A 14,332-nucleotide genomic window follows, 5' to 3' on the forward strand; every position below is an offset into this window, starting at 1 on the left:
ATTGGGTTGATTCTGTAGATAGTTATGCCATCGTGATCATTAAACGGTATAACCAACTATATTACTGAGGTAAAGTGATTTCATTTTATGCATAAAAAACCAGTAACATGGGCTTCCCTGGTGGCACAGTGGTTGGGGGTCCGCCTGCCAATGCAGGGGACAAGGGTTCGATCCCTGGTCCGGGAAGATCCCACATGCCACGGAGCAGCTGGGCCCATGAGCCACAGCTGCTGCGCCTGTGCTCTGGAGCTGGTGAGCCACAACTGCTGAGCCCATGTGCCGCAGCTGCTGGGACCCGCGTGCCTAGGGCCCGTGCTCTGCAGAGGGAGGGGCCACCACAGTGAGAAGCCTGCATGCAGCAGCGAAGACCCAATGCAGCCAAAAATAAATAAATTTATTTTTTTAAAAAAAACCAGTAACAGTGATAATGCTCAGTGCTGGTGAGGTTACAGTGAGGTGAACATTGTAACATTCTGCTACAAGTATAAATTGATAAAATCTTTCTGCCTAGAATTTGAGTAGGATTTATCAAGAGCCTTAAGCAAATTCATATTCTTTTATATAATTCTCTCAAGAAAATATTACCTAATGAGATAATGACAGATGCGGTAAAAATTTTGACCACAAGGACATTCTCCACAGTATTTTCCAAATTAGGGAAAAATTGGAAACAACTTGAATATATATCAGTAGGAGAGTGATTACATAAATTATGATACATGCTTATAAAGAAACATACAGGGGCTTCCCTGGTGGCACAGTGGTTGAGAGTCCGCCTGCCGATGCAGGGGACACGGGTTTGTGCCCCGGTCCGGGAAGATCCCACGTGCCGCGGAGCAGCTGGGCCCGTGAGCCATGGCCGCTGAGCCTGCGCGTCCGGAGCCTGTGCTCTGCAACGAGAGAGGCCACAACAGTGAGAGGCCCGCATACCGCAAAAAAAAAAAAGAAAGAAACAAAAAAAAGAAACATACAGTTGTTAAAATTAATGATTTTGAATTTTTTTTATAACATGAGACAGTATCAATTATTAAGTGAGATAAATAGACAGGGAGAATGATCCCAATTATGTTTTTTTTAATTATAATATTTTTGACTATTAGGAAAAAATACTGTCTACAAAAGGAGTAAGTTTGATTTATGACCTGTTGAGTTAATGATGATATTTTACATTTACATTTTCTAGATAAAATTATTCTGTTTGCATCCTGTGAAACAAGTGATGATGGAAAATAAATTGGAGGTTCATAAGGATAAGACATTAAAGGAAGCAGTAGAAATGGCTTATAAGGTATGTTTAATTGCACTGTTGGCATTTAATTATTGATATTTTACATAACAGTATTAACATTTTCCCAAGTTTTTATTATAGTCAGTAGTAATATAAGCACTTGCAGTAGCTTTGATAGCCCACTTAAATCCTATGTCTCTTAAAGAGTATAGTTTACACCTCTTCTCTGGAATGTGGTCCATTGCTTTTGAGAACTTTCTCACTCTGAAAGCCAGTTAAAGCTTTCTAAAACTCAGAAATAGAATTAGAAACAAAAATATTTATTTATTCATATGCATTTAGCAGATATTTATTGAGTGTCTACTATATGATGCATTAGAGAACTTGAGTGAACAAGACCACATGAGGTGTTAGAGGTACCAGAGTGAGCAAAACAGACTCACTGCCTTCTTGGAGTTTACAATCCCACTGGGGAAAAAAACAGACAAAAAATATTTAAACACCACAGTTTGCAAATATCTTATTAGATGCTATAAAGTAATTCAGGAGTATATTAAGGTTATTTAATCTGAGACTTAAACCATGAAGAGACAGCTGTGCAAGAAGTTGGGGAAGAGTATTTTAAGTAGAGGTAACAGCATGTGTAAAAACTGAGGTGAGGAAGTATATGATCAAGAAGCTGAAAAAAGGTGCATTGTGTTTAGATCATCTTGAATGAGAATAGAGGCACATAAAATGAAATTAAAGGCTGTGTAAGAATAGAAGTTTGCATTTTATTCTAAGAATAATGCAAATTTATAAATGGGTTTTGAAAGGTAAATAGAAAAAGAAGCATTCTTTAACCAGATTATTCTAAATGTCATCTGTTATACTTGACAAAATTTTTTGCCCTTTCCATGTAAACATTAACATCATTTGACTAAAGTTAAACAGTCATTACCTAGAGAAAAAATTGCATACTACGTCATTTCATTTATAATTATATGTAGAACCAATGAAAGAAGTAAAAATAATTCACAAGATAGCTGGCATTGTTTCTCAAAGTGTGATCCAGCACAACCTACACCAGAGTCACATTCCTATTAAAAAACAAATTCCTGCAAATGAATCTGAACTTATGTTTTGGCACCTAGGATTATGCATTTTAAACAGGTACCTCAAGTGGTTTTTAGACACACACAGTTTGAGAACTTGTATTGTGTACCTGGTCTTTCATAGAACTTTATCAGTACTGAAAATTTACATTTGTGTGACTATTTTAATTAATTAATGTCCCTCACTAAACCGTAAGCACCTACAAGGGTGAAGAGTGTTCTGGTTTTGTTCACAGTTGCATTTCCACTACTTTTGCCTGGTAAACAGGAGAGTCAAAATTGGATGGGTATGTGAATGAATAATTGAATGAACAAATAATAAAATGAATGGCTCTGGGTTCACCTGATTAAAGTAAAAATCCTTTAAACATAATGGTGGACTGCAAGCAAAACAATAGTGAAACCAAATTAAACTAAAATGGAGAAAATGTCTTTAAACAGTTTTACACAGTAAGGTCAATCAGTGATAGCACTAAGGGTAGTTCATATTCCATCAGTTTTTAATGTAGGAAGAAAAAATCTGGTCTTAAAAAATAGAAAGTTTAAGTTCACAAATGTAAAGAGTGAAATAGAAAAGAGAAATAAATCAATCTTATGTAAGAAAAATAAAGCTCCATTTGTGGGAAGTGAGGGATGGAGGAGTAGAGGGCAATGGGGACATACCAAGGCTTACAGTAACGCTTTCTTTAAAGTTGTAATCACAAACCTCAGATGAGTATTGAATACTTCTAAGCAATCCTACTGTGTTTCTCCAGGAGGTTCAGCTCCCACTTAAAGTGATGTTGCATCCAGGGTATGCCATCTACTAGTGACATGTACTAGAGGGAAAATTTTTGATAGAAATTCCTGTGCCCAATTTGTTGGTGTTCCGGAGGCTAAGATTGAAGGGGATGATGGTTCAGAGAGGAGTCTGGTAGCACTTGGAAGACATAGAAGCTATGACCTTTGTGGTGGCTCTACAAGGCATGCTATCCTCCTGTGCTTAGGGAGATCGTTACTAGATACATTAATTACCAGTTTTTCTCCAAAATGGATTAAGATAACAAAAGATGCATGTTCTAGTTGGTTGTTTTCCCCTCATGTTTCCAGCTTAGTGGTTATAAAGCAATAGCTTACAGTGCATTAATTTTGAGTACATCTAAAGTTCAGAATGTTAACTTTTGTAAAAACAAAAAAGTCTTTAAAATATGTTAGTGCATAGGTCGGATAATTTGAGGGATAATGAACTATGGTTATTTTAAAATACCCTTTAAGTCATGCCTTTGAGCTTTGATGCAAATCATAAATATATGGATTTTATTGTTTGTTAGGACCTATTGTTAGTACAGTTACACATCAGACTAAAATATCAATACTATATATTTTTTTTCTTTTTCCTCGGGTGTTATATTCTTTTAGATGATGGATTTAGAAGAGGTAATACCTATGGATTGCTGTCGTCTTGTTAAATATGATGAGTTTCATGATTATCTTGAACGATCATATGAAGGAGAAGAAGATACGCCAATGGGACTTTTACTAGGTGGAGTCAAGTCAACATACATGTTTGATCTGCTGTTGGAGACAAGAAGACCCGATCAGGTTTTCCAGTCTTACAAACCCGGAGGTAAGGAATTTCATGGTATTCTGAGTTGTAAAGGACTTAAAATTTTCATAAGAAAGTTTTTTGTTTGTAGAAATTATTTTTAAATTTTTTACATGTTCTTAAAATGTAGAATAATTCTGATAGGTTGGGAAGTAGTCAGCAACAAACCTGGAATTAAGTTCTAGATTACTTCCCAAAAAGCTATACACAAAATTTAAGAAACAAACAACAAAACTTCTGGCTTATAGTCTTCAGTGGGATTTTTCTTCTCCAGTACTAAATCGTCCTCCCTCCCTACCTCTGCGCCTGCCCCAGCCTCTACCTCTACCTCTACCTCTACCTCTCTCTTTTTATAGAGAAGACCCTGGTATATTCCCATAAAGTCTCAGAAGTAGAGTCTCTTTTTCAGGGTCTCCTTGAGGACCTTATTATGGTTATGGTTTCATAACTCAAATTCTGTTCTTCTGGGGATCTTATACACCTCCCTTTTTATGAAGGCTCTTCTTTCCAAAGTAGATTAAGTGTGGTATTCTTTCAAGAGCTCCTTTAGTCAGACTCCGCTCTCTCTGTAAAGAGTCCCTTTGGAGCATTTTCTTGCAGACTTTTTTGTTGTTGTTGTTGTTGTTTTTTGCCTGCGTTGGGTCTTCGTTGCTACGCGCAGGCTTTCTCTAGTTGCGGCAAGTGGGGGCTACTCTTCATTTCGGTGCATAGGCTTCTCATTGCAGTGGCTTCCCTTGTTGCAGAGCACAGGCTCTAGGTATGTGAGCTTCAGTAGTTGTGGCACGCGGGCTCAGTAGTTGTGGCTTGTGGGCTCTAGAGCGCAGGCTCAGTTGTGGCGCACAGGCTTAGTTGCTCTGCGGCATGTGGGATCTTCCTGGACTAGGGATCGAGCCCATGTCCCCTGAAGTGGCAGGTGGATTCTTAACCTCTGCGCCACCAGGGAAGTCCCTGCAGATTATTTTTGAACTAGACTGTAAAAATTATGATAAAAATATAACATGGGTCAGCAAAAAACCCACTTTTTAAAAAGAATTCTAAATGTCATTGTGGATTGTAAACCTTATAAAGTAATCTCCTTTATTCATTAATAATCAAGACTTTAGCAGAATATTTATTCAGATTTAGATTAGCAACATTTGGAGGAAAATGGAGTATTGACGTATACTACATATAAGAGATTAAAACAGTTAAGCTGGAGAATAACTATCAACTAAATCCGGTGTTTGAAGATCATTTATTTTTCTGGTGACTAAAAGTTAAGTTGTATAATGATCTCCTGAAAATAGGAGAGGAGAAGGTGGCTTTAAATTTTAACATGGGGACTTCCCTGGTGGCACAGTGGTTAAGAATCTGCCTGCCAATGCAGGGGACACAGGTTTGATCCCTGGTGCAGGAAGATCCCATGTGCCATGGAGCAACTAAGCCCATGCGCCACAACTACTGAACCTGTGCTGTAGAGCCCGCAAGTCACAAGTACTGAGCCCACATGCTGCAACTACCGAAGCCTGCACGCCTAGAGCCCATACTCCACAACAAGAGAAGCCACTGCAACGAGAAGCTCACGCACAGCAACAAAGAGTAGTCCCCACTCGCCACAACTACAGAAAAGCCTGCGAGCAGCAGCGAAGACCCAATGCAGCCAAATAAATAAATAAATAAATAAATAAAATAATAAATAAATAACTTGTAACATGAAGAATTTAAGTCAGAAAACAAACATGTAATACAAAAGGTTTTCTGCTGAAATTTCCAAAGGATATAGAGAATATTATTTTGAGGAGAAGAAGTCTTTGATTATGAACAAGGTCTTGAATTGTTTAATGAAGGTTGTCAAAAGCAAGTAGGGTTGCTATGTCTCCTTTAGTATTTGTTGTGCATTCTCTAGTTATTTACGTTTATTTAGTGTTGTGGTTTTGGTCTGTATTTTGGAACTTTGGGTACGTATTTGTAATATGCTTGATAAATTTGACAGTGGTGCTAATGTTTTATAAGGAAACAAAGCACTTATTTTTAAAAGTCGCATTTTGACTTTTGTCATTTTTTAAAGAGATCTGTAAGAACTTTTTTATTAGCTTCATTTTTTATTTCTTTATATATGTTTGTAATGTGGTAAATTGTGAAAGTTTTAACATGTATAACATATACATCTACCATCTTGATAATTAGAAAAATATTTTCTTTGCCATCTATTAGAAACACATTTAGAATGCATTGCTCATGTGAAATACCTTTTAAAAAATAACCTCCAATTGGGTTTTTATGTTTTTCCAATGGGACAGAAGTGATGGTGAAGGTTCATGTTGTTGATCTAAAGGCAGAATCTGTAGCTGCTCCTATCACTGTTCGAGCTTACTTAAATCAAACAGTTACAGAGTTCAAACAGCTTATTTCAAAGGTAAGTTTTAAAATTGGTCAATGAATATTTTTAAGTACCTGCTGTGTACAAAGCACTATGTGATAGTTACAAGATGTAGGAACCAATATTTACCTCAAGGAGCCAATATTTATAGCTAGGAGACAACTGTGGTTAGGAGAGAACGATGCTGTATATGGAAGAAACAGATTGACCTAAGTGTGGAGGTAAGGAGTGTGAAGCAAGTGCACATAGCAATGATATGTGTGCTTGGCTGGATCATTGTAAAGTACGTGCCTGGAAAACAAGTTCACTTTATCTCATGGAGGGTTTTTAAATGTAAACTCAAAAGTTTGGGCCCTGTTTAATGTAAACAGTAGGAAGTAGGTTGGTTGGTTGGTTGTTTTTCTAGGTACAGCAGTGGTATGATGAGAGCTCTGCTATAGCGTGGTAATTCTGGCAACACTAAACTAGTGTTCCCAGTGGGCTGAGGGAGGACTCAGGAACATAGATGAGGAGGTTGTTGAAATAATTCAGGTGAAGGCGTTATGACCAGAAATGAGAGAAGTGGCTATTGTAAGAATGAATGTATAAATAGAATTGGCAGCACTTGTGATTGGTAAACATTGGAGCAAGGCAGGAGCACAGAAGACCTGAGGAGTTTCACACTTGGGTAACCAGAAAGACAGTGATAGATGAATAGAAGTAGAAGAGAAAGGTGATGAATCAAATATTAGCCACATTATGTGAGTTAGTGGTAAATAGCATAGGCTCATTCAGAATTTTTGAACTGGAAAAATATGATAATGAAACATTCAGATTTCCTTAGACAAAAAAACTATTCCACTCCAGAGAAATGGTTATTATCCTTTCAGGGGTCTTGTATGCTATAGAACATTGAGTACACAAACATAGGCAAAATTAACCCCAGTTTAAGATTCCCTTGGTGTGGTGGAAATTGTTCAGAAATCACAAGTCAAGGAACTTCCAGTTTCCATTCATTCATTTTATGGTAGTATTGTCTTTTATCTCATCTGGGGTTTTTTAATGCCTATTTTAACAGGGTTGTTGTGAACATGAACAAAACAAATAAATGCTCTTTTTGTGGGAAAGAAATTGTAAAGTGTTATATAGAAGTTAGTTTTTAATTATTTTTCTATTTAAAAAAAAATGACTTTCAACAATTTGCCAAAGTAATAATTGGAGGAAACAAATCATACTGTGAAGTCATAGTTTATGATTAAATTACTGATAAAAAGACAGCATTAGTGTAACTGCTGTGTATTACAGTTTAATCTAGAATATGAGCACTGAGGTAGTACAAAAGAAACACATGGATTTCCTTCCCTGAATAAGCTCATAATTTTGTTGGGGAAAAATATGTCTAAGAATAAAGACAGTCAGAAAACAGGATGCCAAGAAATAAAGTGTTTAAAGTATAATGAGGTTGCCTAAGAATTAGTTATCATTAGCTGTAAAACAAATCATGTTTTATAAAATGTAAATTATTTTTATCTGCTCATTTCATGAGAAATTTACAAAATAACACCAAAAATTAAGGACATGGAATTTTAGAAAACTTTAAAATTTACCTACTAATTTAATCTCATTTTACACAGAAGAAAATTGATTTAGTAAAAGTACTAACAACTATTCACAGAATACAGAAGAACTCATCAAAAGTCAAGAAGTTAAACAGGTGTTGGTTTGACATCAGTTCTCAAAGTCAGTTACTCAGTTTCTTTGGAATCAAATCACCTCATTTACTTCATGGGTTTGGGAGAAATAGAACTTTTAGTGAAAAATTGTTACTTTTAAAATAGTTTCAGAGCATACATTTATAAGTGATACTCTGTTTTCCTAATTTACATCATAATTAATGGATGGAACTAATAATTTTTCCCATAGATTCTTTAAAAATTTGTAAACCTCTACTAAGATTATTTTTCTCTTAATTTTCTTTCTGCTATTTTTAAGAAGAACTCAGCAATGTCTCATTTTCCCATATTTCCAAATCAAGCAGAATTATTCTTGAAAGAGCACTTTTAAATTAAATTACTTTCATTATAGGCCATCTATTTACCTGCTGAAACAATGAGAATAGTGCTGGAACGCTGCTACAATGATTTGCGTCTTCTCACTGTGCCCAGTAAAACCCTGAAAGCTGAAGGGTTTTTTAGAAGTAACAAGGTATGTCTTTTATTTTTTCATGACTATTTTCTATGCTGCCATTCACCATCTGTCTGAAATTTACTTTTTGGATTCTCACATCCTCCCAATAATTACCTTCCTTTATAGTCAGGTCACATCTTGCTTCTCTGTCTTCTCAGTCAGTCTTGCTGGGTCTCCTCTTTGTCTTGTTCATGCACTGCCCCTCCTGGAGTGTTTCCCCCTCTTCCTACATTTTGTTTCAAGCCCCAGATTAGTCCTCCTTCTTTGGTGGAGCCTTCATGACTAGTTCCGGTCACAATGATTATGTTCTCTGAATTTTGTTCATTCTTGAGCTTCTCCCATAAAGCAGTACTTCATGGTGAAAGTCTGAAGCATGCCTAGTGTGGAGAAAATTATTATCTTGGATTCACCCCACATTATTCCCTTTTCCTACTCATTTATCTCTGTGAGAAAAGAGAAAGTTCATGTTGATCTCTTTGTTTTATCTCTTGATATCATTATGTGTTCCATCATTTATCATTTTTCCTGTGTTTTTATTCCTAATGCCATTGGTTTACTCTGGATAAATTGTATCAAATATTCCTCATTTGCCGTCTTTTTTATTTATCACCATTTCCAGTCTCATTCATCTTAGGGCAGTTTGGTCTTTTATCATATTTAGCCTCTTTGGTTTTTTTTTTTTTAGTATTGTTTTATTAATTCTGATGTGTAATTTTTATTCACCCCTGGTTTCTTCCAGTACTTCTGTGTGGTGTTTGTGTGTAACATTAAAATCGCTAATCCACCCTAATACTGTTTTAGGGTAAGGAGTGGGAGGGATCTAACTTTATTTTTTTCTTTAAATGGTTAGCTGATAGTCCTGATTTATAACATTTATTGAATAATAATCTTTTTATGCAAAATTCAAAATACTACTCATAATTGCCTGATGTATGTATATGCATTTCATTTTTTTAATTTATTGTGGAAATTTTCAAACATATGCAGAAGTGCATGAATAGTGTAATGAACCCTTATGTACTTATCACCCAGCTTCTATAATTATCAAGTCTTTTTCATGTATATTTAACTAACTACTTCCCCCAGATTATTTGAAAAACATTCCCAGCATCATATCATTTCATCTACAAGCAATATGAATTTATATTTCTAAAAGATGAGAACTCTTTTTAAAAACATAACCACAATTACATTATTACACCTAAAAAATTAATAGACATGCCTTAATATCAACCAATACATAGTCAATATTCAAATTTCCCTGATTATCTTAAAAAATTTTTTTTTCAATAAGATTTGTTTGTTCAAATCAGGATCTAAATAAAGTCCATAATATCTCTCAAGTTTATTTTAATCTAAAGATTTCCTTACATGTTTGTTTCCTTGCAATTAATTTGCTCTAGAATCAAGTCATTTGTCCATTAAATTTTTTATATAACCTGGATTTTGGTGTTGCATTCCCAAGATGTTTTCATACATTTTCCGATGAACAAGATATTTGTTTAGCAGTTTTATGGCTAATTACAAAGACATATGAACATAATATTTTATTTAGTCTCCAAAACAATGGGCGTGTCCTTTAGAAACATTATCATCTCAAATTTTATAATTTATTGTGCACTGTCTTATATTGATGCAATATTATTCTTATAATGAATGAGAATGTCATTATAAGAATTAATGATGTAGTATAACTCTTTGACTTACTGTTCAGGTGTTCGTTGAAAGTTCTGAGACTTTGGATTACCAGATGGCCTTTACAGACTCTCATTTATGGAAACTCCTGGATCGGCATGCAAATACAATCAGATTATTTGTTTTGTTACCTGAACAATCTCCAGGATCTTATTCCAAAAGGACAGCATACCAGAAAGCTGGGGGTGACTCTGGTAATGTGGATGATGACTGTGAAAGAGTCAAAGGACCTGCAGGGGGTCTAAAGTCTGTGGAAGCTATTCTAGAAGAAAGCACTGAAAAACTCAAAAGCTTGTCACTGCAACAGCAGCAGGAGGGAGATAATGGGGACAGCAGCAAAAGTACTGAGACAAGTGACTTTGAAAACATTGAATCACCTCTCAATGAGAGGGACTCTTCGGCCTCAGTGGATAATAGAGAACTTGAACAGCATATTCAGACTTCCGATCCCGAAAATTTTCAGTCTGAAGAACGATCAGATTCAGATGTGAATAATGACAGGAGTACAAGTTCAGTGGACAGTGACATTCTTAGCTCAAGTCATAGCAGTGATACTTTGTGCAATGCAGATAATGCTCAAATCCCTTTGGCTAATGGACTTGACTCTCATAGCATCACGAGTAGTAGAAGAACTAAAGCGAATGAAGGGAAAAAGGAGACGTGGGATACAGCAGAAGAAGACTCCGGAACGGACAGTGAATATGATGAGAGTGGCAAGAGCAGGGGAGAAATACAGTACATGTATTTCAAAGCAGAACCCTATGCTGCAGATGAAAGTTCTGGGGAAAGACATAAATGTATGTACTTAAAAAGAAAAAGGCTCCTTGAAACAGCCTTAATTTTTTTAATCAGTTTATTTAAATTTTTAGTTAAGAATCAGCTAAGAGATGCTTTGTCCTAAGATTACCTGTAGCTTCCTGGGTTATAAGATTATCCTCTCTCTCCTTTGCTTTCAGTTTTGATGCAGTTACAGTAAATGGTGTCTTTAGACCTGTGCATTAGGCCTGTGATGGTAATGATGTCAGAACTTTTGTGAGATGATTTTTAAAAAAAGGAAAGAAGGAAAAGAATTAAGAATTTTTTTAAAAAGAAAGAAGTATGATAACAGTACTAAGTAAAAAAAAAAAAAAAAAAAAGAATTAGTTTAAATAGTAAATAATATACCCCAAAAAGGCCAGACACTTTAGAAAATTTTATATTCATTGCCTAGAAAAAATTTTAATTTGTGCATTCCTTCCCTTTCCTCCATCCCTAATCCAAACTGCACCCTTCCTGCACCCCCTAAAAAATACACAACCGGAAAAGTCAGAGAAAGGAAAGGGCCTTCTTTTGTTTGTTTGTTTTTTTAAGTTTCTTTGAAGGAAGCTTTAGGCAAGATATAAACTAGAAATTCTGAATTATATAATCTCAGAAGGATGGAAGAGATCTGTCAGTTTGGGCATTTGGACAAACAACAATAAAAACATATCAACATTGGTGAGATTTAAAATAATAAAAGAATACAGGGCTTCCCTGGTGGCGCAGTGGTTAAGAGTCCGCCTGCCGATGCAGGGGACACGGGTTCGTGCCCCGGTCTGGGAAGATCCCACATGCCGCGGAGCGGCTGGGCCCGTGAGCCATGGCTGCTGAGCCTGCGCGTCCGGAGCCTGTGCTCCGCAATGGGAGAGGCCACAACAGTGAGAGGCCCATGTACCGCAAAAAAAAAAAAAAAAAAAAAAAAGAATACATAAGGCTTCCCTGGTGGCGCAGTGGTTGAGAGTCCGCCTGCCAATGCAGGGGACACGGGTTCGTGCCCCAGTCCGGGAAGATCCCACATGCCGCGGAGCGGCTGGGCCCGTGAGCCATGGCTGCTGAGCCTGTGCGTCCAGAGCCTGTGCTCCGCAACGGGAGGGGCCACAACAGTGAGAGGCCCGTGTACCGCAAAAAAAAAAGAATACATAAAATATCAGACTAAAACCAGCCAGAGAATTAGCAGGACAAGCAGGTTCAAGATACAAAATCTTTCTTCAAGTATAAAAGGGAAATAGCTGAAAACCTAAATACTTTGCATTAGTCTGAAAGGCAAATATTAATATTACCCCTTATATTTTTATATTTTAGTTTTCAAAACACTTTTTTGTTCTCACTTGAAGCTTTTCTGAAATTACTAAAGCAAACAATGATATCCTCATTTGACTGATAAGAAAACTGAAACTCGTAGAGGGTGAATGACTTTCCCCAAAATACGTACATATCTAGTAAATAGTGGAACCATTACTAGAGGTTAAGGCTTCTAACTGAATGCATTTGCTCCTATTACTTTTGGAAGAGAGTCCCACTCTTCATCAATCCATTTATACACCCACACAATTATTATTTCCTGAATACATGCCAGGTGCCAGGCGATATGTATTTGTCAGAAGTAAGGATGACTAAGATGCAGCCTTATGCTTCATCTTGTGGAGAGAAGGTGCACAAACAACCACTGTATTAGTTAAATGCTATGATACTTGTAGTCTCAAAATTAGATCTTTTAAAGGGAAGTGGCAGAAATCATGAAATCAGTAGTAAAAATACATAAATTTGTGTTTTTAAATAATTAGGTCCAAATAACAATGTAATTATTTGACATCTATACCTATATCTTGCAGAAACTCAAGTGCGAAAATGTGGATTAATGAGTTAAAATGGAGATAGAGAAGCTCTATTATAGTAATGTTTTATTTAAATTTCTATGGACTTTTTTTCTTATAACTCTTATTAGCATGTTATCTCATTTAGTTCTCAACAGCTGTGTGAAATTGATATTGTTAGACACTTTTCACTGATGAAGAAACTGGCTCAAACAAGTTAAATAATTTGCCTGAGCTCACACAGTTAGTTGGTCACACTGCTGGGATCAGATTCAGGTATTCTGGTTGTAAGCCTAGTACTCATTCCTCCACCTCCCCACTGCTACTGCTGTTACTTACTTACCTCACGTCATAGTACAGGAAAAATAGCTAGTACCTACTCTGCTTTCTTACCATCCTCAGCCCTTCAAGGGCATTGCAGAAATTAAAAGTAGCTTCTCTTTGGAAAAAGGTTAGAAATTTCTTTCAAGGAGTTTGTTTTTGAAAGATGTGCTGAAAATCAGACTGCATGAGAGTTTCAACAGTAGGAAGGATTCAGTGGGAATATTTAGAATCATAGTCTGAAGGGTCCCATTTCCATCTTAGAATGCTTAATGAAATCTTTGCAAAGGAGATTGCTGGCCATTTTAACCTTTTTAGAAATCCATTGTGGGCTAATTTACTAGCATTCATTGAAATAGTATCATTCAAGATTTTGTATCTTGAACCTGCTTGTCCTGCTAATTCTCTGGCTGGTTTTAGTCTGATATTTTATGAATTCTTTTATTATTTTAAATCTCACCAATGTTGATATGTTTTTGTTGTTGTTTGTCCAAATGCCCAAACTGACAGATCTCTTCCATCCTTCTGAGATTATATAATTCAGAATTTCTAGTTTATATCTTGCCTGAAGCTTCCTTCAAAGAAACTTAAAAAAAAAACTTAAAAAAAAAACGTGATGAAGAGAAACCATTTTCTACAAATTATTTAGGCTTTCAGAGCCATACAGAAGGTTTGTTTGAAAAGAAAAAGTGAAAACCCTGGAAAATGCCTTTTCATGTTTAAAAAACTGGCTTAGGGAAAAGGGAGTGGGGATGACAGCCAGCAGCCAAGTGTTTCAGGAGTCTCTAGTAAGACTGCTTCGTCACAGTTCCGCAGGGATCTGAAAGTAGGTGCCTGGGAAACATGGATGATACGTAATAATACAAGTTCTTCAGAGTGATGAAATGGCAAGGTAGAATAGGTAAACAAAGAATTTGATATCTGAAGAGTGGTATACCATGCACCGTGTAGACAACTCATTTAGATAATTACCAAACAGCATTTAAAATGATGGTCTTTAAGTGATTCATTATAATCCAGGAATTGTTTCAGGGAGTATAGAACTTGTCTTTGAAAATACTGTCCCAGTGTGACCTAGTTGTAGTCTTCAAGCACTGGGGTATGAACAGGAAGGCCAAAGTAATAAAAATGGTAGTGTATTTGCTCTGAAATTTCTTTGTACAATTTTGGCTACCACCTCTTTCAAGAAATACATAAAAGAAAAGAAAGAAGAAAAGCCTTTGAGGCTATTTTGAGGTTGCACTGTGAAGAGACTGAACTTTTCTGTATGAA

At 36.2% G+C, this 14,332-nt stretch overlaps 1 protein-coding gene across 9 annotated transcripts in view; it reads left to right on the plus strand.

Moving 5' to 3' along the window:
- USP47 (ubiquitin specific peptidase 47) overlaps nt 1-14,332 on the plus strand; it is a gene marked incomplete at its 5' end in the record, with an annotated part of 124,406 nt that overhangs the window by 100,076 nt on the left and 9,998 nt on the right. For 7 of the 9 annotated variants that reach the window (XM_079709240.1, XM_079709242.1, XM_079709241.1 and 4 more), the window contains 5 exons: nt 1,184-1,288; nt 3,721-3,928; nt 6,187-6,302; nt 8,331-8,450; nt 10,147-10,924. In XM_079709240.1, coding sequence (XP_079565366.1) covers nt 1,184-1,288; nt 3,721-3,928; nt 6,187-6,302; nt 8,331-8,450; nt 10,147-10,924 — 1,327 coding nt within the window. The remainder of the gene's footprint in view (nt 1-1,183; nt 1,289-3,720; nt 3,929-6,186; nt 6,303-8,330; nt 8,451-10,146; nt 10,925-14,332) is intronic. The other 2 variants (XM_079709243.1, XM_079709248.1) reach the window with 1 other exon arrangement.

The sequence above is a fragment of the Hyperoodon ampullatus genome (assembly GCF_949752795.1).
Source record: "Hyperoodon ampullatus genome assembly, chromosome: 7".
Taxonomy (NCBI): domain Eukaryota; kingdom Metazoa; phylum Chordata; class Mammalia; order Artiodactyla; family Ziphiidae; genus Hyperoodon; species Hyperoodon ampullatus.